Consider the following 24841-nt stretch of genomic DNA (forward strand, 5'->3'; position numbering starts at 1 on the left):
AAATCTTTTTGTAGCTTACGCCTGCTTTAAATTTCTCAATAACTTTATCCCTGACCTGTCTGGTGTGTTCTTTGGACTTCATGGTGTTGTTGCTCCCAATATTCTCTTAGACAACCTCTGAGGCCGTCACAGAGCAGCTGTATTTGTACTGACATTAGATTATACACAGGTGCACTCTATTTAGTCATTAGCACTCATCAGGCAACGTCTATGGGCAACTGACTGCACTCAGACCAAAGGGGGCTGAATAATTACGCACACCCCACTTTGCAGTTATTTGTAAAAAATGTTTGGAATCATGTATGATTTCCGTTCCACTTCTCACGTGTGCACCACTTTGTGTTGGTCTTTCACGTGGAAGTCCAATAAAATTGATTCATGTTTGCGGCTGTAATGTGACAAAATGTGGAAAAATTCAAGGGGCCCGAATACTTTTGCTGTATTTAGCAACCAAGACTCTTCAGCATGCTCTTGTATTGCTTATAAGACTGTTCACTGCATCTGGAGGAGTGCTTGGAGTGGAAGGGTCAGAGATTAATTCATTCTCTGAAAAGCATTGAACACTAGCTTTCTCACCTAAGTGGTCAGAGAAGAAAGAAACAAAAAAGGACAGCTGTGGTTTATTGAACTGGAGTGGGAAGGGTGGTCAACCAAGTGTCATGTTACACATGAAGAGTAGAAGTTCATCTTCAAGTTATACCATGTCAGTGACCTTCATGGTTCCTACATTCACATTGGATTTTCTAAAACAACACGTGCTGATTAATTTTATGAACGGCTGATAATCATTGACATTCACTTGTTTATCTCTTTGTAGTCTTGTACCTTGTAAAAGTTGTAAAGATTACTTTATGCATTTTGTCGCTTAGAGTATTTTTGCTCTGAGTTATTAGAGGAATTCCATAATCAAAGGCAATTACTTCCTCAGTGCCAAAAACTTCCAGATATGTTCTTTCACAGCTGCTTAAACATCTGTATCTGAGCACACATTTTGATATTTGTCCTCTAAGCTCTGGTCAGTTGGTGGAAACACACATGCTCATGTATTACTATCAGTTGACAATCATTGATACTCACTTGTTCTTCTCCTTGTACTGCATCTGAAAGTCATAAAGATTACATTAGTCACTGATTCACTAGAATAAGGTTGAATCTAATGCTACAGTGACCTCCCCTCTGTACTGTGTAATATAAAAGTCAGTCAGGTTTGCAGATGACACACAGATACTATTGAGTTTTCACTGACAGAATGGAGATCACGCTGTTTTTCTCGCTGTTGCTTCTGGTCTGCTCTGTTTCCACAAATCAGACAGAGGCAGATAATGAAATTCTTGACCAGCAGATTTCAAACCAACAACCCTGTCCACAGGAAATCCATGCTGTGCTCAGAGAGCTGACTGCCTCAGTGGCTGAACAGAAAGTGGAAATCAGGACCTTAAAACAAGAGAATAAAGGTAGAGTATGATGTCAGGTAGTGAGAAAAATGACAGCATGAGGAAACCTTCATATGAGCCCCTGTTACAGAGATATCAATGTCACTTCATGAATCTATCACTAACGTTTCTCATTAATTTTTTTATTTTTATTATTTATTCATTATTTATTCAATAATCTAACCTACTAAAAATGAAAAGATTCAAATGATGCAGATAAATAAAATTCATATTGACTTATTTATGTTCTTTTCTGTCAGACCATGTCGCAAAACTGAAAGACCTGGAAATGCAGAACGTTGAACTTCAGAGACAGAGGTCTGAAATTGACAAACTTAAACAGCAACAAATAATAAATAAATAAATAAACTTTATTTATAAAGCACACTAAAAAAACAAGGGTATACCAAGGTGCTTGACAAAAATAAAATAGGAAAAGGGAGATGGGAGGGAAAAGAGAAAGGACCTGGCACGTATCAATTATAAAAACCATCATAAGATATAAAAGTAGTTCACAAGCATAAAAAATGTACCAGCGCACACAAGTGTTAACTGGGTGGAAAGGCAAGATTAAAGAAATAAGTCTTAAGCCGTGATTTAAACAGTGGCATAGAGTCAGACGCCCGGATAGCGACAGGAAGGTTGTTCCATAAGACCGGGGCAGCTACAGCAAACGCGCGGTCACTGCGAGACTTCAGCCGAGAACGAGGTTGCTCCAGAAGAATTTGGGTAGCAGAGCTAAGTGCTCTGACAGGAGTGTGTAACCTGAGAAGCTCATTGAGGTAGCTCGGCGCAAAGTTATTAATGGTTTTGTAGGTGAAAAGTAATATTTTAAATTGAATACGGTATTTAATTGGAAGCCAGTGCAAGCCAGCAAGAACAGGAGTGATGGAAGAAAACTTCCTGCTACCTGTCAAAAGGCGTGCCGCCGCATTCTGGACAGTCTGCAATCTAACGAGAAGGGTGGAGGAAAGGCCAATGTAAAGAGAGTTGCAGTTCATATCCAGAATCTGATTCTTTTGGTTATTACCCAAAGCTCGTGACCATAGGTGAAGGTGGGGACAAACTGATAGGAAAGAGCTCCTGCCAGCCACACAGCCACCTGCGACAATCACAGACATTTATCTACCGGCTTGACTGGCGGCTGCAAAACATTGCAAGATAATCTTGGTCAGGTATTCTTCCAGTCCACAACTTTACCACGAGTGTTGTTATATCAATTTAATTGTCCCACAAGGGGAAACTTGGGTGTAACAGCAGCAAGAAAACACATATACAAACAAACAGTACACATGACACAGAACAGAAACATACACAATTCTTACATATTTACATGAAGGACAATGGTTACCAAAAACTGAGTACCATACTGTTGTTAAATTAAATAAAATTAAATACAGATAAGAGGCAACCCTGGTTGTAGTGTGAATCGGTTGATAAAACAGTGCACGATACAGCGCTGATGTAAACATCTGTGTTTGTTGGGAGCAGTTCAGATTGTACAGTCTGACAGCTGCAGGGAGGAAGGACCTGCGGAAACGCTCCTTCATGCATCGAGGATGCAGCAGTCTGTCACTGAAGCAGCTCTGCAGTTCAGCAACATCTACATGCATGGGGCGGGAGATAAACTGCTGCTCCAACATACCACACTGTGAAAAATGACAGATGCCACCACAGAGTCATAGAAGGTCTTTAAAAGCGCTCCCTGGACTCCAAATGACCTCAGCCGCCTCAGCAGGTAGAGTCTGCTCTGACCCTTCCTGTAAAGAGCATCATCCCTGTACTTATACTTTTGTGTTGCTCTCTCATCACATCTTCATTATTCTCATCACTGCTTAAAACAACACACATCTTTTTTTAACTGTCCTTTCTCCAAAACAGAAAGTGGCATTACAGTTGTTTCAGGCTGAGAGACACAAAACGCTCTTCGTATTATCATTCATATATCATCCACACAACTATTTTATTTCTTTTTGTCCACTGGGCAGGTGACCTGCAGAATCATGTCTGCCCCAGCTGGATACCTTTTCACACACACCGTGACGTCAGACACACTCACAGTCACTTCATTCGTCAGACTTCTTTTAAGTTTGCAGCAGGCAACGCGACTGAGTATTGTGTCAAGATAAGTAGGAAGACCACGCTATAATGGACAGTTGAAGGAAAAGGTCAAATTTACAGGGAATCTTTTTGTTTTGTTTTTGGACAGAAAGATGAGAGTTTGATGTGTACATGGCTGTGAACCAAAATATAAATGTGGTGGATCATAAATTTGATTAGTTTTGAAGTTGTACATCTCTGTTCCTTACATTTCATGTCATGCCCTTATTAATGTTTTATTTGTTGCTTTGACTGTTTTCGAATAGAATATGCAGTGGGAATATAGAGGGAGATAAGTAGTGAAAGTTTTGCCTGGGTTGATTGTGCGTCGATCCATTGTTAATGCCTCAGGGCTCCAGTAGGTGGGTTCGCGCGCTTCCTCCTTCACTCAATACAGACGAGTGAGAGTGAGAGCTGCGTGTCTGTGCCGCTCTTTCACCTCTCCTCACTATTTCCCCTGTTTAAGGGCACAACATAAACACTGAGGCTTCAAAATGCAGCATCTACAACACTGTCACTCTGCCTCCACCATGGAGACAGTCTCCATGGTGATGAGTACAACTGGCAGCTGAAACTGTTGTGAACTTCTCCATGAGTCATATTTCCTGTTTCAGAGCTGCTGATTGGCTCTTTGGGCCCTTTACCTTCAGGAGGTCATGGACGAAGCACTGAAGTCGTTTATCACGTAAAAAATATTTTTAGTTTATAATAATTTGATAAATAATAAAATATTAATAAAAACTGGAGGTTTTTTTAGAACTTAGATTTTAAGCTATTTATGCCTTTTTTGCTGCTCTTTTTTAAACTTATTCCCTTTAAACTGTATTTATTCTTTTTAAAATATATTGGTTATTGCACTGTAGAGGCTGCTGAGGAACAGTATTTCGTTTCAGGCTGTGTAACACGAAATGACAATAACCAATAAAGTCTTGAGAGCTGCCATCATTGTTCCAGCAGGAGGCAGTAAAACACCAAACTGCACCTGTTGTGCTGAAAAGGTGTGAGCATGTGCAGTAACCCAGTAAGTTACCTGAATATCTCTCTCTCTCTCACACACACACACACACACACACACACACACACACACACACACAGTACTGATACTAATGACTCGCTCTCACATCTATTTGGGTTTAATGTCAGGGTATATTTGTGGATGAAAGTTTTGGTAGGACACATGATGTGGACAGTCTGGTAATCCCAGAATATTTTAATGTAAGAAAACTCCAGACAGCTCTGGAGAAAGTTTCAGAGTAAAAGCCCTGGAGTGTTTTACATGTTATTCTGTTGGATTAAATCTGACGGAGCTGATTCATAAACACTTCACTGCCAGGTATCAGGTGACCTGCAGAGACTGATCCTACAAACACTCAGAAACAGAGTAAACCAAACTGCACCACAGTGATCAGACGAAACCTTCCTGACATGAACACAGCTCCTCAGTAAAAACTGTGAACCAGCAGAGAGACTACACCCAGCACCATACACCACCTCTCTGACACAGTACACCCTCGGGCAGGTGGTGTCCCCATAAACAGTGTGAGAAGCTCTGATTATTTACTATGTTCAAACAAACTGAGTGTCCACAAACGTCTGAGCTCACAGTGAGAGCTGCTGGCACAGTTTGGAGGTGTTCTGCCCCCTGCTGGACACACAGAGCTACAACATGAGGATCAGAGGAGGCTGGTGCTGCTTCACCTTTAGACACAAGAAGGAGGTCAAAAAATGTAGAAACAGAGATTGTTTTTAAACCTGTAAAGGAGGAAATCCTGACGAACCAATCCACAGCCAGAAAAGAAGTCTAACTCTGTGCTGCTCCAATCAGGAATCAGCTCTGTTACTGTGTGAGTGTGTAAAGTCACAGAGTAGCTGGTTTCAAATGTATCTATAAAGTTTATTCACGTTTTATTTAGGCTTCAAAAAACAGTCCAAGTTTATTTCTTTGGACTTTGTTCACTTAGCGCCACCTGGAGGACAGTCAGCTCCCTGCAGCAGCTCTGGAGGACTGTTAACTGATGAAGAGCTCGGACTGCACAGCCTGCTTCATCACCGACTTCTTTAAATAAGCATGACCACGATCAGTCGCAGCACCTCAGACAAACACTTGTTACACAGCAGCCGCCTTCACACCGACTGAGCTCCATCACAGCTTCAGAGCTCAGCTTACTAAAGTCAAAGTTTATTTCCTCTCAGGTTTCTTACTTTCAGTAAAGTTTCACTGTTAGAACCCTGACCAGCATCCTGCAGCATCTGGAGCAGCTGTGTGGTGCTGTCATGGCAATAAGGATCCAAATCTGTGGGATGTTTCCAGCAGGGGTTATAACCTGCAGCCAACAAGGTGTGCCTAATAAAGTGGCCGTGTTTATGTCCCAGTGCAGCAGCATCAGAAAACGGTGGTTTACATCTCTGTTACAGGAGACCTGAAGAGTTAAAACACCAGAGAAGAAAATCTAAACGTTACACAAAGAACATAAAAGAAGTAAACTTCATAAAAACTTCACAAATGATGCTTTAAATGAAAAATAAATCCCTGTAAATAATTCAACAGGTCACATGTTAGAACCACCTTAACTAAACTCTGTAGCCGGTCACTGTGGTTTGTCCCAGCAGCTCTTAGGAAACAAACTGCTAACTTCAGTGTCAGCACACACTGTTAGTAAACTATGCAACACTGAATTCAGGTTTCAGTTGTGTTAAGTTGTGAAGTTGTGATGAAAGTCTTCTTACTGACACAGGTAGGATGGTCAGGCGTCCTCTGTTCCTTCACCGTTCATGAACTGTCACTTATAAAATGCTGCCAAACATCAACTACACCCAATAACTAAACGTGTGCAGGTTAAAGTGATGGACGCCCAGATCTGCACTCCAAATACAAACAGACTAAAGGTGTTTCCTCCAGAAACAAAGACAATATTTACAAAGGTCTCACAGGTAAATTGTGAGCGATCACAGCAGCATCTCATCCTGACTAACAGCTTTTAGATGCAGGGAGAGCGTCGTGGTTCAGAGGTGGTTCAGCAGATGATGAAGGCCTTTCTGTTGCATTGTGTAGTGCTGTGGAGGCCATGATGGTCGACTGGGTCTGCTTCTACTGAACTCACAAACACTTCTGAGGTATTTACACCTGAAGCCTCATTGAATGTGAGTCAGAAACAAACGGCTCAGCTGTGATTAATGGATGTTTCCCTGCATTTCTATTTTCACACAGTTTATTTCTTACAGCAGGAAAACTGAACAGAATGTATGTAAGAGGTCAGAGTGAGGATGACGTCACTTAATACAGGAAATACATGTTTGTCTGTTTTGATGATGAAGGACTTCTTCAGCTCTGTAAACAGCTACACTTGAGAGGACAGAGGTGATTTCATGGATCAATAACAATGTGTTTATCAGCTTTCATCATCGCAGTGCAGACATGACGTCAGATCTATCAGAGTGAAGGCCGTCTCTCTGATGACGTCACAGAGCAGAGTCGTTCTGTCCAATAAAGGATCTCAGATCAGCTGCTGCCATCTTGTGGCCACAGTTGGTTACTGTCTCTGAAAGTTGTCTCATGTTTCCTGTTGTCCTGCTAACAAAGGCTGGAGCTCATCATGCTGAGAGGGCAGCAGCATTTTGTGGCTCTTCACACATGTTCATTATATTCTGATGATCCTGGATGGAGACAAACTACAGATAAGTGTGTTCAGCCCAACTAGTTTATCTCATTACAGCAGTTTGATGTTTCCCTTTGAATCCCCCTGAAGATCCTGACAGTGAAGCACGTACATAATACTCCAGCCTTTCAACTCTGAGCTTATTTAGTTCTATTAATACACTGAAATCTCATTTGTGTCATGAAGAAAGTCTTTAATCAAACAGAATTCAAAGATCAGAAACATTTCATATATGGAGTTAAACATGAATCATTGTTTCAACAACATATTTATTGTTGTCATAAACAGACAAGAAGACAACAACAAACTGCTCCTCCCATTCAACACATGTCAGTCCATATCCCAGCAAACTAAATCATCTCCATTTACACATCAAATAGAAACATGAATCACTTGTAATGATTAGAAACTTGATAGAATTTCAAATCTAGTTTGGGGAGTCATTCAGTGAGAAACAGTGAAATGATTTTCCATGTGAAAAGGTGGACAGCAGAAACAGAAAGAAACAGTGAAACTAAAAGAGAAACAAAGAGCTTTGGAACAACGAGGCAGCAGGAGGACGGCTGCAGTTTAACAGCTTCAACTCACTGACAGGAAACAACATTAGAAACATCATCATCCTCAACTCATCTGCTGCACTGACACTGACACCTTCAACGGACACACCTTCACTTCATCATCGTCTGTCCAAATGTATGGAAACATCCTGTGAGTGAAAGTGTGTGTGAAGGTGTGTATGTGTGTGTTAGTATCAGGATCAGAGAACGACAGCTTTCCTCTGTTCCAGTCCAGATTCACTCTGATCCTCTGGAGCTTCTTCTCTACTGAGAGAGCAGTTACACCAGCTGATGGTGAGAGTGCTGAGTATTTACCTTGATAGAACCATATTCTCCATAATCCAGACAGTATGCTTCCCTTCCTCCGCACAGACTCTGCCAACACACCCAGTTCCCACCATGTACTGTCTCCAACTTCAACATCCCAGCTGTGAGTCCCTGAGTTAAAGCCCTCAGAGCCCAGGACACAGCAGGACCAATCAAACCTCTCTGGATTATCAGGAAGCTGCTGCCTCTCTCCTCCTCGTCTCACACTGGTCAGATCTTCAGACAAGATGAGGTTTGGATGAGCAGTGTTTGGGTCCAGAATGAGAGGAGTGTAGGAGACCATGTCCTTCATGTTGTTCCAGATGTTGAAGGTCAGGTTGCCCAGGTGTTTGGCCTGGTCTATCAGAGCTCCTGAGGGCAGCTGTGGATCATCCAGCAGGGGGCAGCGCTGGACTCTTTCCACTGCAGCCTTGTAGTTGTGCAGGAATGAGACGTCTTCAGCTCTCAGCTCCTCCTCTGTGGCTCTGACTGTGTCTGAAAGAGCTGCTATCTCTCTGCTCAGAGCCTCCATCTTCTCCTTCATCATCCCACTCTTCTGCTCCTCTTCCTCCCTCAGTGCAGCCAGCCTGGCCTCCTCTTCCTCTGCTAGAAACTGCTGAAGCTTCTTAAACTGCTCCTTAATCTGCCTCTCTGTGTGTCGGGCCTGGACCTTAATGTGTTCTGCTGTTTGATCAAACTTCACTTGAACTTCTTCACAAACCTTTAACTTCTTCTTTAAGGGCTCCAGAGTTTCCTGAAGTTCCTTCTTGTGTTGTTGTGCAGCTTCATCGATGGGTCTGAATCTGTGATTGGTGTGTTTTTCTGAGTCTCTGCAGATGTGACACACTGGCTGCTGATGGTCCAGACAGAAGAGTTTGAGTTTCTCAGAGTGCAGACTGCAGAGAGCCTCTGAAGCTCTCTGATCTCTCTCCTGTAAGAACGACTCACACAGGTTTCTTAAAGCCAGATTTAAAGGTGGATCCTCCTTTGAAGATCTTCTCTTACAAACTGGACACTCGTGTGTTGGTCTCTCTCTCCACCATCTCTTCAGACAGTCTTTACAGAAGCTGTGGCTACATGACAGAATAACAGGATCTCTGAAGACCTCCTGACAGACCGGACAGCAGAGATCCTCCTCTGATCTGGAAGCCATTGAGTCTGTGAGTGAAGCTGAAAACAGCAGACAGGAAGTACAGTCAGTCCTGGCTCCCCTCCCTCCTCTACCACCTTCACTGAAACTTCCTTTGAGTTGTGTTTTTGCTCAAACTCACATTCAGTGTGTGGAGCGTCAGCAGCTTGAAGCAGCAGTGTTGGAGTTTTCCACTTTTCTCTCCTGTAGCTGGACTCACTCAGAGGAAGCTGCTAGTTTGGTCTGAGCTCAGTCTGATCGTCTGTGCGTCTCTCTTTACTGAGGATGAAGAACTTCCTGTTTCCTGGTTTGTCACATTTGAGTGACGTGAGGGGAGGAGAAAATGTTGCTGTTGGACTTTTAACTAAGGTGTGTTTCAATCCTGCCTGCAGCTCAAAAGCTGTAAAACAGGTTTTGTGTCTTTTCACCTCCACAGGTCACAACATGAAACCTGTTGTGAAGTTTATAAAATAAAGTGTCACTCGGTGGTGCAGCTGTTTGTCAGCTTCTATTTTAGACTTTGTTCTGGTTCTTGTTCAGGTTCCCAGCAGTGGGAGTGTAACGCAGTCACACACACACAGGTGGTGTTAAGGTGGATTCACTTAGTTACAGACAGTGGTGTTATTTCCTGTAACTAAGGGTGTGTTTCACTCCAAAGTTCAGACATTAACCTGCCAGAAGTTGTAAAAGTTACTGATAAAGAGCTTTTATCTCAGAAAGCAGAAAGAAAAGAAATAAGTGTAAAGAGTGCAGCAAAATGTTTTAGTGTGAGCTGGTTCATCTGATCTGGTTGTGTAAAAGTCACTGCATGACACTGAGTTTTACTTCTGTCACGATTAGTGGAGCGGACTCAGGCGCAGACCACAAGTTTCTTCAAATCAAAAGTGAATTTATTTACAGTGTTCTCCACGGTGACACACACACACACACACACACACAGGTGTCTGGGAAAAAGGGTTCCAGGGTCCGGGAGTGAAAGGGGCAGGAGTCCAGGAGGGGAGATTTCCATACAGCCCTCGCAACCACACACAGCTCCTCTTCTTTCCTCCATCACTCTTGCTCACGCTCAGTCACCGTGCACAGGGAAAACAGGTCCAGGGGAAATCTATACACAGACAGAGAGACAGTTAGTCTCCTGGTTCAGACACGAACAAACTTTGCAGAGTGCAGGACGACTGACGCTGATGGCTCAACAATCCAGCGACGAGTAGAGCAGACTCGCCATCTTAAGTAGGACTCCAATTCTCATAATCAGCGGCAGGTGTGCTGATCATCTCCAGGTGCGTGGGCCAGGAGCAGGAGCCCATACTGAGCTCCGCCCCGGCAGGAGAAAGAGAGAGTGGGAGAGGACGAGAGAGAAAGGGAGAGCAGAGGCGAGAGAGGAGAATAAACAAAACAAAGCGCCTGACTGCTGTCAGCTGGAGAGGTGCGGGGACCATGACAACTTCTGTGTTACTGACACTCATCTCTGACTCAGAGAAACGATTTCTCCCCTGTGATCTTCACACAGTGGTGAGTTACATGTGTGTGGAATTTTTCACGTTTTATAGAATTAAATTTCCTCTTACTTTCTTTTTTGTTAACCTGAGTCACTGATCATTTGCAGTATTACAGAGTCTGGCAGTCTTTGCATGATGTCCACGTCACTGTACGTTTCTAGCTGACTCTCAGGTGTGACAGGTGTGCCAGCAGGAAAGAGTAATAATAACCTGCATCCTGAGGTTTGTCATGCAGGATTAAAGGAGCCAGGCTTTGTTCACACAGCTAGGATTGTATTTTACACTGACCCTGGGTCAGTATAAGTATCATACAGTTCAAACGAAGCACTGAAACTTGCACATATTTATTACAGATGCACTAAAGAAAAACGGGATATTTACCGTCAATCTGTGGCTGCGATTAAACACTTTACTGGAAACTTTATTAACCAGTAACTTCATCAGTCATGACAGAAGCTAATATTTCTGAGCTAACATCGTCTAAACCAGTGGTTCCCAAACTTGTTTTGCTGGGCCCCCCTTTGTTTTACAAGAAAAATTTCCACCACCCCCCCCCCCCCCCCTTTGTGCGCATGAACACATCCTCCAACCACACACACCCATATTTTGCTCCATTGCATGTGGCTATTTTCACGCCACGCTGTGCGCCACGTTATTGTTGAGATGAATAGCAGAATGGCAGATAGAGACAAAATACTGTTAATCTTACCATCTTCAGGTTTTACACGCTTACATACACACACAGTTACTGTCCCTCCATTTAGAAAGGCAGAGGCGTCACGATGTGATTATTTTACTGTAGTTATTTTTTTTGATGTGTAATAATATTCAATATTACTATCAATGCATTTTCCAAAAAATGCCTCTCTGTGCAAAATGGGTTTAAAAACATAAACAACTGTAGGATCCTGTTTGTCCGTGATTTAAACAGCCCAGCGCTGCTCCTGATGAAGGGAAAACCAATTCTGCAGGGAGACCTACCTCGGCACTTGTGCAGGTGATTTTTCTCTTACTTTCTTTTTTCTGTTATTTAGTAAAAAATCTGTCAAAGAAATAATGAATTCTCCACACGTGTTTGAAGGTTGCTGATACGTTCATCTAGCACAGACCTATTGCTGGAACGCCAAGACAATTCTACTACAATGGCAAAAACAAGACGCAAGTCACCAGAGCTCTTTGTGTTGCTCGTGCATGAGGGAGAGAACTGTGACGAGCATCGTTCTCTCTGTTAAGGAATATATTCTAAAATACTTCTTCAGCAAAGACTCAGAGAAGAGAAACACACAGAATTTCTTGCAAGCAAGGGCAGTCTCCGGACTGAGAGACTCGCGCCTGAGAAACTGCCCCGGTCTTTATTTTATACTTCATTGGGTGGGTGGGTGTGTGTGTGTGTGTGTGTGGGGGGGGGGGGGGGGGGGGGTCAGAGTGTGGCCCCATAAGATCTTCCCTAAACCTGCTGGTCTCAAAGTCCAGCAGTTCATCAAACCAAAAGGCACTTAGACTAAAACAGACATAGCTACGTTAATCCTGCCATAAAACAATAAGACAAGGTACGACCTCTCTCATGCTCCTAGGATGTGGGGTGAACACCCTAGAATGTTACAGACCTCCTAGGATGAGACATTCTTTCAATATGCCACCAACTATATACTTCTACACACAAATGATTACATGCAGCATTCTACCATATGCAAACTTATATCACTAAAAGATTATACTGACTACTAAATACAATTTTCCATTGACACCCTCCAAGTAAGCAAATGAATGTTAACAGTCAAACATAGAAATTAACATTTGCAAAATCATTCCAGCTTTGTGGTGCATCTCCTCCAGGTGTGTAAATCACACATGCAGAGTGGTTTGAGTTCCTCAGAGCTTCATAAATGTCTCTTCCAGTTGTTTCTATCACTGTCCATATGACCAGAGTCCAAATGTATGCAGACATGGGTATAACAAACACACCAGTTAGTTTTGCTGTTTGTCAATGTGGCTTTCAGTTATCTTCAAGGCTGCAGGCCTTTGTCAGCACTCCTGTTTTATGGCCTCTATCAACCCTCATCACCTCATTTCATGCATTCTTCCTGTGGGGGGATACTTATGACTCCTCTATTGTCCTTTCGTCTCTGCAGAAAACCTTTTTTGGAAAGGGTATTGGATTCAATGATTTTACTGCTGTTGTAACCCCACCTGTTGAGTCACTTCAGCAGTCTTGTTCATGATGCAAATGACAACAACAATGACACAAAGGAAGACCCTCTTCAGAGTGTCAAAGCATGCATAGCACAGTGACACAGCATTAGGTGATGTTCATAGGAAACTGCTGTCAGTCATTCCCCGTCACCACCACCGTCACTCTTGGAGTGAGTGCATACACTTATGAAGTTTAGTAACTTCAGGTCACTGCAACAAGCTTCTGCTTTCTGTTCACAGAATCATGATGCCATCCTTGAACTTCCTCTCTGCACTGTCGATTGGAGCTTGGAACGCTCCCCTCATCCTTCAGATCTCCATCTGTTGTCCACAATCTCCTCGTGATTACCTCTGGAAAGCCCCGTGGCACAGCTCTCCATCCAATGCAGCTTTATGGTCATTGCTGTGGTTCCAGAATCTTCTCATGATGACCAGTAGGTCCCCAAACAGCATGACCTTTGACCTCAACCCCTGCCTGGGCTGTCAGCTATGGTCCCTACTTCTCGCTGGGTCTCTGAAGATTTCTCAGGCGATTCCACCCTTGGGATCATTTCTTCCAGCAATGCTCTGCTGCACCTGCATCTCCTCACTAGAGGAAAAACGTCTATTTGGAAAACATGTCAACCATCATCAAACCAAAATTTCCTTTCAGTTCAGTGAACTTCACTTCACTTATCAAAAAAATATAATTATTTATTATTTTTTAATTATATTATTGTTTTATCACGTTTTCACTTTCACTTATAGGCCATCAAAGTGTTTATTATCTTTACCCAAATAATTGGAGCAGAACTTGTTCCATATTCAGTTTTTCAGCAAAACGTGTTTGAGAAAAGATTCATTCTTATATCTGGAGGAATAAATATATTTCAATAAATATTAACGTTAGCCTGCGACTTTGTTCCAGTTTTGAATTTTGGCCCACTGTGTATTTGAGTTTGACACCCCTGATCCATAGCTGGCGATTTTTTGTTTTTATGGGCCGATGGATTTTTTTTTTTAGGAAGGGTATATATAATGAAAGGTGTTGGATTGGCCAATTGGTCATGATCGACTCTTGGCTGGACCAATTACAGCCGAGGAGGCCGGATGCACCCTCCCCCTTGTTTAGCAATCACGTGATTTTCGCGCATTGCATGCCGGGAACTCGTGGCAAAACAATCCAAGTACCGCATCAAATGCAAGCATTTGCAGCACCGCAAAACGTTCATTCTCCGGTTCCAATACCTTCTTGTTTTTTCTTTGCCGCACAAAAAAGGAATGTACAAAACAAAAGGAGAACAATGCCGGTCCGTACAAAGACAGACTTGATGAAAAGACAAAGAAAAGATACGAGGAAAAAATCAAAGGAGTGAAAGGGTCAGACCCTTACGAGCACACAGAGGGACCAAAGACGTCAGCGTGCTGCCCAACTTTCACCACGCTCATATTTATAATCATACGGTTCTTGGAGTGAGTGCATACACTCATGAAGTTTAGTAACTTCAGGTCACTGCAACAAGCCCAGGTACAGTTTACCGACGGATGGGTGCAGGACCTTGAAATGCACCGTGTAGAACGAAAGACCATCGTACGAACAAAGGTAAGTTTACCAGTCTCACAAATCGTCGTCATAAATACACATTCGTTAACCATTTATTAATATAACCTTTGAGCTCAACGGTAATTAATTAGTAGTGGAAATAATTTCTGGTTCATCACAGAAATGTAGCAGTGACAATAATATTGTATGCTGTAATCGCACTGGAGAATTAGTGATACAAAACAACTGTGTTATCCTGTGAATAAAAGTATATGTTTTTGTCAATGTACCATGGTAATAACAGAAGCGAAACGCAATATTGTGTCACGACAATTTACTATTTATGCACAATAAACAAAGGAGCATAGCGCGACAGTTTCTGTTCAGACTTGCTTGTAACCTATATCACCAATTATGTTAAGAAAAATGACACATTAACTACAACAAAACTCTGACCTTTGTGGGAATGCTTGGAGCAGACTAACCTGTGAGCTGGAGTGTTCTGGGACGTTATGTTTGGTATATCCACCGCGGTAAAGTGAGCCGTCATTTGTGAGCCGCGGTCAAGCCAGCCGCCTCCTATCCGCCGCATAAATTTCCTTGCGCTTTTACACCAGTCTTTACGGTAGCGCCTTTTCGCTTTATATAAAAATTCATTAAAAATCATCCTGAGTAGTTGAGGTCCAACTTTCAACACATCCCTCCTCTAGGACACCTACTGTACCTGTGTGCCAAGTTTCAGCCAGATTTACTGTAGAATTCCTCAGAAATTAAAGGTTCCTTGTATTCAATGCAATACAGTCAATACAATAGAATTATGTCAATTTTCAAAAATTCATGAAAAATCATCCTGAGTAGTTGAGGTCCAACTTTCAACAGATTCTTTCTCTGGGACACCTACTGTACCTGTGTGCCAAGTTTCAGCCAGATTTACTGTAGAATTCCTCAGAAATTAAAGGGTACTTGTATCCAATGCAATACAGCCAATACTGCAGGACTCCCGTTCACTGCTAAACGGTCACAGCTTCACAGCAAGAACCTTGAGAGCAAACTGCTGCTGAAGCTGAACCACCATTTCACTGACTGAAGAAACAATTTATGGTAAAGTGAGCCATACACATACATCCACATAGTGGAAATTTGTATTTGTCTTTTATAATCAGTTTTACTCTGATTTCAGTACTTATTTGTGAGTGTAGTTTTTACATTTTTACATATTACATTGTGTTAATCCACTGTTTATACTTCAGGGTATTTTAGTATACAAAGAACATTTTAAAGTTTTGTTAGAATGTCTATTCCTGTGGAATTTTAGCACAGATGTGTTGTTTGTGGTTTTTTTGTTGTTTTGTTTTAATTCCTGCTGTCCGCCTTGGGAATAAACGTTTCCTGATTATACCTGTTGCAACTCTATGTCATTTGTTTCTGATTTACTTAATCCCTCGTTGTATTTAAAAGAACCACCCCTAGTTTGACATTCTGGCGCATCAGCTGTAGTCTGTTATGTTGAAGTTGCCTCGTTCTAATGTTTTCTCTGAGGCTGCTGTAAATGCGAATATATTTACTGTGGGTTTTTCTTGAAAAAACTTTTACGTTGTGAAAAACTGAAATCTTGAAATTAGAATTGTTGTGCCTTGTTTTGTGGATCTTTTTACATATATTCCTTTTGAAAATACTAAAATTTGTATGTTTATTTATTTTTGTTTGTCTGATAGCATTTATTTATAAAATAAATCAGACATTTCAAACAGTTACTCGCTACTTACTCAGTACTTGAGTAGCCTTTTCACCAAGTACTTTTTTACTCTTACTCGAGTAACTTTTTTGATGGCTACTTTTCACTTTTACTTGAGTAATAATATTTTAAAGTAATGATACTCTTACTTGAGTACAATTTTTGGATACTCGACCCACCTCTGAGCCCCATCTTATCTTAATGACCTTGTAGTACCATATCACCCTATTAGACACTTCACTCTCGCTCTGCAGGCCTACTTGTTGTTCCTAGAGTATTTAAAAGTAGAATGGGAGGGAGAGCCTTCAGTTTTCAGGCCCCTCTTCTGTGGAACCAGCTTCCAGTTTGAATTCGGGAGACAGACACTATCTCTACTTTTGAGATTAGGCTTAAAACTTTCCTTTTTGCTAAAGCATATAGTTAGGGCTGGACCAGGTGACCCTGAATCCTCCCTTAGTTATGCTTCAATAGATGTAGGCTGCCGGGGATTCCCATGATGCATTGAGTTTTTCCTTTCCAGTCACCTTTCTCATTCACTATGTATTAATAGACCTCTCTGCATTGAATCATATCTGTTATTAACCTCTGTCTCTCTTCCACAGCATGTCTTTTATCCTGTCTTCCTTCTCTCACCCCAACCGGTCGCAGCAGATGGCCCCGCCCCTCCCTGAGCCTGGTTCTGCCGGAGGTTTCTTCCTGTTAAAAGGGAGTTTTTCCTTCCCACTGTCACTAAAGTGCTTGCTCATAGGGGGTCATATGATTGTTGGGTTTTTCTCTGTATCTATGAAGCGCCTTGAGGCGACTTTTGTTGTGATTTGGCGCTATATAAATAAAATAGAATTGAATTGTGTGAGAGCGTTTCAGTAATAATGTCCCTTACGGCACCTCATATCAGACCATTTGCTGGTTTGTAATTAAAACAGTATGACACTTTTTTTAGGTTGTTACTAATAAAAAAATGAAAAATCTCCACATCAAAGAAAAACACCAAAACAGGGTATTTGATATTTGAAGGGTAGTTTTTACATGTAAACCCCTTCAAATATTGATAGGTTTGCTAGCACAGACCTATTATTGGAACAAACAAGACAATTCGACTACAACAGCAAAAGCATTAGACACCTGGCTGAACTCTTTGGGTAATCTTCTGCACGAGGGAGAGAACTTAGATGACCACTGTTCTTGCCGCTCCCACCCCAGTCACTCTCAGTTAGCTCCCTTGTAGCACTGCTCTTTATTATGGTTACATGAATATGCATAGTGTCATTAATATGACTTCTTACACAGGCATGCATACAAACAAAGAGTACCAGTCTGCATGTACGTGTGTGTGTGTGTGTGTGTGTCAAGATGTGACCCTGTGAACGACTCCTCAAAGCTGGTGCTAGGAACCAAGCGGTCCACCTAAACAAAGGGCTCTTATATTTAAAACAGATACAGAATAGGTGTCCTCCCATAGTATAAATCAGTAAGAGAAGGTAGGACCTCTCTCATGACCTTAGGGTGTGTGTGTGTATGCCAGAACCCTCTGGAAGGCACACAGAGTCTTTGCAGACTACTAAGGATCAGAAATCCTATCCCTACACAATCGATTATACGCCTCTAAGAATATATGGTTATATATTTCTAAGCATAAATGACAATCCACAATATAAACCTAACAAATATCATTGATGCAAATATCAACATGTTTTGTATTGTTAAATCCCCCCAATTCTTTCAATCATTGGGCTGAAGGAAGGACAATACTCGGTGTATAAACGCTCAATCAACAATTTCTTTATTACATACTGTTACGAAATCAGTTTTACCCCGGTTCTTTTATTAGTCGAAACTTCCAGAGACGGCACCGGAACTCAGTAGTCATTTCACAAAACCTTTATTCATCTTTATTCATCTTCATTTAAGCATGCACTTCTAGAAGGCAAGACGAGGCCGGTGTCCCTCTCCAAAATCTTCACTCCTTTGTCTGTGAAACACAGTTTTATACGGGCGACCCCATCATAAAACCCCCTACGGTGTGCTGCGAACTCTGTCTGTGTCTATGTGCACGAGCACATGAATGCCTACATGTGCACGTTCCCTCGTGTCTATGTGAGTGCTCGTGTGTGACTGTGTACTGTTGAAAATCCCCAATTCTTTGAATCTTTGGGCTGAAGGAAGGACAATACTCGGTGTATAAATGCTCAGTCAACAATCATTTATTTCCATACAATTCAATACTTATGAGCATTAGAACCATCATGATGGGGAGAGCTGCCTGCAGAGGGTCACAGCAAGTCTCAAAGTGGTGACGGGTTACTCAGCTTTTTATACCCTCTAGTGGCCCCCACCTAGTCGCAAAAGCCTAAACATTACATTCTTTCTCTCTTACGGCGCCTAAGTTATGACCTCGGCTCCCTGTCTTTCTGCTCTTCTGAAAGGTGGGGGTCTGGAATGTGGTCCGTTTCTTCTATTATCTGCACAAGGTCCTCTGCACACAACATTCTCTTCATGATTCAGCAGTATGAAATGTCAAGAAACAGTGTAACACATTCAACAGTGTCGAGTAATACAGGTCAATCCAATAGATCAAATGATTTTCACACTCTTTTAAGTCAGAAGTATAATGCAAACTAAAACTACATACTGATCACACACTCTATGTTAAAGGGTATAATATGATCTATAGCAGTATCATACTTCAACTACTTTGATTACATATATAAGGTAACATATGATAACAGAATAATATCACAGTACACATACCTGTGTGTATGTGTGAGTGCACATGAGTGAGTGTGCGTGTGGATGTGTGTGCGTGACAGTTAAAACACTGTGGGTGTAGGTAACTCCCTAGAGGTCATAAAACCCCTCTCACTTCCAGACCACAGTTACAAATCTTGAGACCCCCACCCTAAAACATCCTCTGGGGAATTTCCACTCAGTGGGGGAGAGGTCTCCTACAATCTACTCCTAAGTTCACGACACAGTGAGGCCTTTATTACTTTAAGGGCAGTATCTCTACAATAGTTCTACATTCTATGATAACACATTTCTAAACTCTAAAATAAGCTAAACATTCTACAATACAATTCAACACTTTTGAGCATGAACCATCCGGATGGGGAGAAGGTCACAGCAAATCTCAAACTGGTGGAGGGTTACTCAAACTCTTATAGCTTCTAGTGGCCCCCACCTAGTCGTAAAAACCTAAACATTCACATTCTTTCTAACTTCTAGCGAGCCTGACTTATGGCCTTGGCTCCCTTCAACAACGGTGGGGGTGAAGTCTCCCGAATGTGCTCTGTCTCCTCTACTATCAGAAAAAGCAAATTCCTGACTCTCTGAAAACAGTATTTCTTATAACTCAGCAGTATAATGCATCATAAACAATATCATTCATTCACACTGAATCAGCAGTCTAATGTAAATTAAAATTAAAAGAGCAGTTATGTAACTGCGCAAAAGTCCGCCAAGAAGCCAAAAAAAAAAGAAGACTAGAAAATTTACATTTTTTAATTTTTCCTGCAGCAGAAGTTACGTAGACAACGTTGGAAAGCTTCAGAGTTCAGAGATCAGACTGAGAGAAATGTCTGATTCTATGTTGGATCAACTCAAACTATCTCTGGATCAAAACTCAGGCTGATGAAGCTGATGGACTCCCATGAGTCTGTTTCTCTCATGAAGACACCACACTCGTATGCTCCAGTGTCATTAATCGTCACATCCTTCAGAATCAAAGACACGTCTCCATCCTTCATCTGTCTGTTCTTCAGATCCACCCGGTTCTTAAAAGATGGATGCTGGTTGTCTGGAACAAAGTGACCATCCTGGTACAAAAGCACATGTTCATCTCCCAGGTCAGCTCTGCTCCACTTCACAGCTGTGATCTTGTTGTTTGGAGCTCGACATGTCAGAGTGACGTTCTGTCCAGACTCAGCTGCGATGAATTTATGGTCTGAAAGAGGAAACAACACAGAGCAGAGAGGTTAAAGGTCAAAGTACAATTATGATCAGAATGATTGACTTTAAATATTTTCTTTATTTCCTTTGACATTTGAGTTTGTAGTCATGTTGGATTTAATGAACCTCTGAACATCCAGCAGGTCACCAGTGACCCACTGAGGGGGAATTTTAAGTTCAATAAAAAGTTTCAGAGTATCAGGATCAGACAGAAATCTCTGAGTGTGCAGCTCCATAAATCTGTAGTTTGATAACAATCATAACACTGTGAGCTGTAAAACACCATCAGCTGTATTTAATGAAAAGATGATGAAACCTACTGAGTGTAAAAATAAGCAGCATCAGTTAAAGAGAGGTTTGTTATACACACTTTGTTTTTCTTCCAGTCTGCTGCATTCAACACACACAAAGTTCATAGAAACATGAAAGAGCTCAGTTTGACTTGGACAACATTTCTACATCCAAACTGAGTCAAAGCTCGTTCATTTGTAACTGATCAATGATTCTGAACACAAGCAGGCAGATTATTGATCGTCTATAATCCACAGACCTTCATCTACACTCAGATCATCACACAGCGTTTGTGTTGTCACTTCATTCAGTGTGTGTAGCAGCTGATCTCAGGTCTGTGTTGTTCATCTCTCACAGAACAAGTTCTTACAAACAGCTGAACCTGAAGCTCCAACACAAAAACACTCACTGACTCTGAGATCAGAGCTCAGAAATTCATGTATGTTTGTAACACAGTTTGACTTTGTGTCAGTAAATCTCATGAACAGCCTGAAGATGAATAAACTGTAGTTCAGAGTCACTGACAGACAGCACAGACACACACTGTTGGTCTGAGTCTGAACATGATGATCATCAGAGAAATAACATCAGACTCTGAACATCCAGCTTTCTACTGCTGGATGTTCACCATCATTTATTTATCTTTCTTTGTGTTTGTTCATCTGACTCACATTTGTGCTGAAGATGCTCTGCTACATGTGGATCAGCAGGATTCGGTTTACATCTTCTGTAGATCAGGAAACCAACAGCAGCTGCAGGAAGAAGAAGAACTGCAGAAACTGTCAGACCAGCTATCTGTCCAGTAGATAGATCCTTCTTCCCTCTGTCTTTGTCGTCTTCATCCTTCTCTTGTTCTCTTGTCTGACCTGCAGGTGAGAAACAGGTGTGAGGTGTCAGGTAGGTGATGAGTGAAGAACAGAACAGAATCCATTTCCTCTTCAAACTGCTGTCAGACATTATCTACTGCACTCTGATCACATCACTCAGACCAGCTGCTTTCTACAAAGTCTCATCAACAACATCTTTAGAAACAAACATCAACAAGCAGGAAGCAGCTTCACCTCTGATCACACACACACTCAACTCTACTCACTCACCTGGAGGATCAACAACCAGGTCGGTGCTGTTGATTAGAGTCATAGGTCCTCTCACTCGCTGGACAACACGACACTCGTATGATCCAGTGTCATTAATCGTCACATCCTTCAGAATCAAAGACACGTCTCCATCTTTCATCTGTCTGTCCTGCAGATCCACCCGGTTCTTAAAAGATGGATGCTGCTCATCTGGAACAGGGTGACCGTCCCGGTACACAAACACATATTCATCTCCCAGGTCAGCTCTGCTCCACTTTACAACTATGATGTTGTTGTTTGCAGCTCGACATGTCAGAGTGACGTCCTGTCCAGACTCAGCTGTGATGTTTTTCTGATCTGAAAGAGGAAACAACACAGAGCAGAGAGGTTAAAGGTCAAAGTACAGCTGTTCACTTCTACAGCAGCCAATCAGAAACACACAATAAAAGACAGTCTTCTATTATTAGATGATGATCTTTGATTGTGTGTAATCTGTTAGTTTGATAAAATGTTGTTGATGGACGAGTTCATTGAGACTCTGGATGTCTGTCAGACTGAGTCACTGCTTTTTATTGTAACAGCTGTACTGATGCTCCTGAATCTGGCCTCTGACACAAACCTCCAAACAGTAAGAATGAAAAAAGAATAAAACTATTAAAACTCTTCAAGCAATAAATAATCAAACCTGAAAAAGAAGAAAATCATCTGGAAACTAAACTGAACTAAACACAAAAAGTCCAAATGGAATAAAAACTCAAACTAATGAGAAAAAACTACAATAACTCTGTTCCACAAACAACAACATGTGCTGATAATAAGTGAACATAATGTGTGAGAGAAAGCAGCCTCTCATTATAAGACACTGTGAGTCTCTGCATGCTGCCTTTATGGAGCTACAGCTGTTTGTATACACTGAACAAAAAGCTTTGTAGCTGCATCCTGACTCCTGACACTACAACACATCACACTGACACACACATTACACTTCTTTGTGTCTGTGCTGCAAACTGCACCAACACACAGACTCCACCCAGCTTTGTGTCGATCGCAACACTGAATGAGTAATAAACTACTTCTTAGAGAAATATAATCAGCATGTAAACCAGACTGAGACTCTTTATCTCAGAAATAAACTCAGTTTAGTTTCTATCAGTTAAATCTCACCTGCAGAGACAAACAGGACAAACATCAGCGTGGAGCAGAGTGACGCAGTTACAGCAGACATGTCCGTGTTCTCTGTTTCTGCTGATCTGACTCTTAGTTTGTTCTAAATGTCTGAGTCTGTTGGTGTTTTCACTCAATAACTGAACCTGAGTTTAAACCTGAACACATCAGATTAAATTTAAGGTTTAAATAAAGCTGAAGCTGCGGTTCAAACTCTTCCGTGTCTCGTGAGGACGTGGCGTTAGAGTGACGTTTGGTAGGTTGGACTGAGGATGCGCAGAAATAAGTGCGTCACAACAAACGAAGTAGAAAAGTTTTAGTGTTCAGTTGTTGAACGATCTCCACAGAACAAAATCAGAACCTCTCATGTGTCGTCATGTAGGAACAGTTTGTGTTTCAGTCGCTGAAGCAGAAGAACGTTTTGTTTCTGACGGCAGTTTGATTCTTGTTTCATCGTCACAAACAGAAAAACTGAAACAATATGAAAATAAGTCTCAGGGAAATATTTTTACTGTGCAGCCAAAACTTCCTGTTTTATCTCAGAGTTAAATCTCACCTGCAGAGACGAACAGGACAAACATCAGCGTGGAGCAGAGTGACGCAGTTACAGCAGACATGTCCGTGTTCTCTGTTTCTGCTGATCTGACTCTTAGTTTGTCCTAAATGTTTGAGTCTGTTGGTGTTTTCACTGAATAACTGAACCTGAGTTTAAACCTGAACACATCAGATTAAATTTAAGGTTTAAATAAAGTTAAAGCTGCGGCTCAAACTCTTCCGTGTCTCGTGAGGACGTGGCGTTAGAGTGACGTTTGGTAGGTTGGACTGAGGATGCGCAGAAATAAGTGCGTCATAACAAACGAGGCGAAGTGGAAAAGTTTTAGTGTTCAGTTGTTGAACGATCTCCACAGAACAAAATCAGAACCTCTCATGTGTCGTCATGTAGGAACAGTTTGTGTTTCAGTCGCTGAAGCAGAAGAACGTTTTGTTTCTGACGGCAGTTTGATTCTTGTTTCATCGTCACAAACAGAAAAACTGAAACAATATGAAAATAAGTCTCAGGGAAATATTTTTACTAAAGAGCCAAAACTTCCTGTTTTATCTCAGAGTTAAATCTCACCTGCAGAGACGAACAGGACAAACATCAGCGTGGAGCAGAGAGACGCAGTTACAGCAGACATGTCCGTGTTCTCTGTTTCTGCTGATCTGACTCTTAGTTTGTTCTAAATGTCTGAGTCTGTTGGTGTTTCACTCAATAACTGAACCTGAGCTTAAACCTGAACACATCAGATTAAATTTAAGGTTTAAATAAAGATCAAAATTTGTTCTTCAACGATTTGCTCGATCTCAAAATGTCCGACTCGTTAAGCCACAACCAACAGGTCACGTGGAATATTGTTCCACGTGACCTGTTGTTCAGCTGCGTGTTCAAACTCAACTCTTCAATCTCAGATTCAACACCTGATACAGAAGAAGAAGAAGTCGTGTTGGTTCGATGTTTGATATGTTGGACCAATAAAATGTGAATTTTCTAGAAATTTCATGTTTCAGGGTTTACAGGGTTAACATCCAGTAGAAATTGAATGACAGTAGAAATTGAATGACAGTAGAAATTGAATGACATTTTAAAATTTGTCTCAATTGTTTTTGAAACAGTTTTTCTGTTCAAACATTTTTGTGGGTGGAAGTTAACTGAACTGTAACCATGACAACTGAAACTTTTTACCTAAAAAGTTTGACTGAAGATGATTTTAGAAAAAGACAGCAAACACTTACTGTTGTTCTTAAGAGATGTGTTAAATCCTCAAACACTCTTCTGATCATCAGGATGAACAAACATCCATATGAAGATAAAAAGTGTGAGATTGGTTTAATCCATCTGCTTTCTCTGTAGGTCAAAAGGAACCTACTGCTTTTACAAAGCAATTTGTAAGAAGTCAATCTGTTGTTGAACTGACCTCTGTGCCAGACAGCTCAACAACTGACTCTTGCTTCACTTTGACGTGCCATTTAACAGGTAAAGCAGGTTTTACAGTAACAGGAAATGAACTTTTCCAAGGAAACAGGGAAATGTAGAGACAACCCTCCACTCTGTCTGTCTGAGAATTGAGATAAACTTGATCTTAATGAATAAAGTCAAAGGTCATGAGCTCCTGTGCAGCTGTTCTGCAGAATTTTGTCCACCTTTGATTTATTGATTGATTTGCCAGTGTGTCTCAGTGAGTTGAGTTAATGGTA

The 24841-nt window shown here is 41.5% G+C and overlaps 2 protein-coding genes and 1 long non-coding RNA gene across 3 annotated transcripts in view; 1 reads left to right on the plus strand and 2 right to left on the minus strand.

Annotated features, from left to right (window-relative positions):
• Positions 1-7810: 7810 nt before the first annotated feature.
• On the minus strand, positions 7811-9220 carry LOC308410968 (nuclear factor 7, ovary-like; the record flags this gene model as incomplete). Its single annotated transcript, XM_080904634.1, has 1 exon — positions 7811-9220. Exon 1 carries the CDS (start codon positions 9203-9205, stop codon positions 7811-7813), a length of 1395 nt encoding a protein of 464 aa, XP_080760760.1. The 5' UTR covers positions 9206-9220.
• Positions 9221-10375: 1155 nt separating this feature from the next.
• The window catches only part of LOC308411029, a 55654-nt gene continuing 41188 nt past the window's right edge, over positions 10376-24841 (plus strand). The window contains exons 1-3 of the long non-coding RNA XR_013974324.1: positions 10376-10693; positions 11612-11677; positions 13114-14455. This is a non-coding gene — a long non-coding RNA (uncharacterized lncRNA). The remainder of the gene's footprint in view (positions 10694-11611; positions 11678-13113; positions 14456-24841) is intronic.
• LOC308410958 (butyrophilin-like protein 2) lies at positions 17984-23841 on the minus strand. The gene is made up of 4 exons (XM_080904624.1): positions 23163-23841; positions 21464-21799; positions 21038-21232; positions 17984-20070 (listed from the first exon to the last, which is right to left on the minus strand). Exons 1-4 carry the CDS (start codon positions 23221-23223, stop codon positions 19727-19729), a joined length of 936 nt encoding a protein of 311 aa, XP_080760750.1. The 5' UTR covers positions 23224-23841; the 3' UTR covers positions 17984-19726.

The sequence above is a fragment of the Rhamphochromis sp. 'chilingali' genome (assembly GCF_963969265.1).
Source record: "Rhamphochromis sp. 'chilingali' genome assembly, chromosome: 1".
NCBI classification, from domain to species: Eukaryota; Metazoa; Chordata; class Actinopteri; order Cichliformes; family Cichlidae; genus Rhamphochromis; species Rhamphochromis sp. 'chilingali'.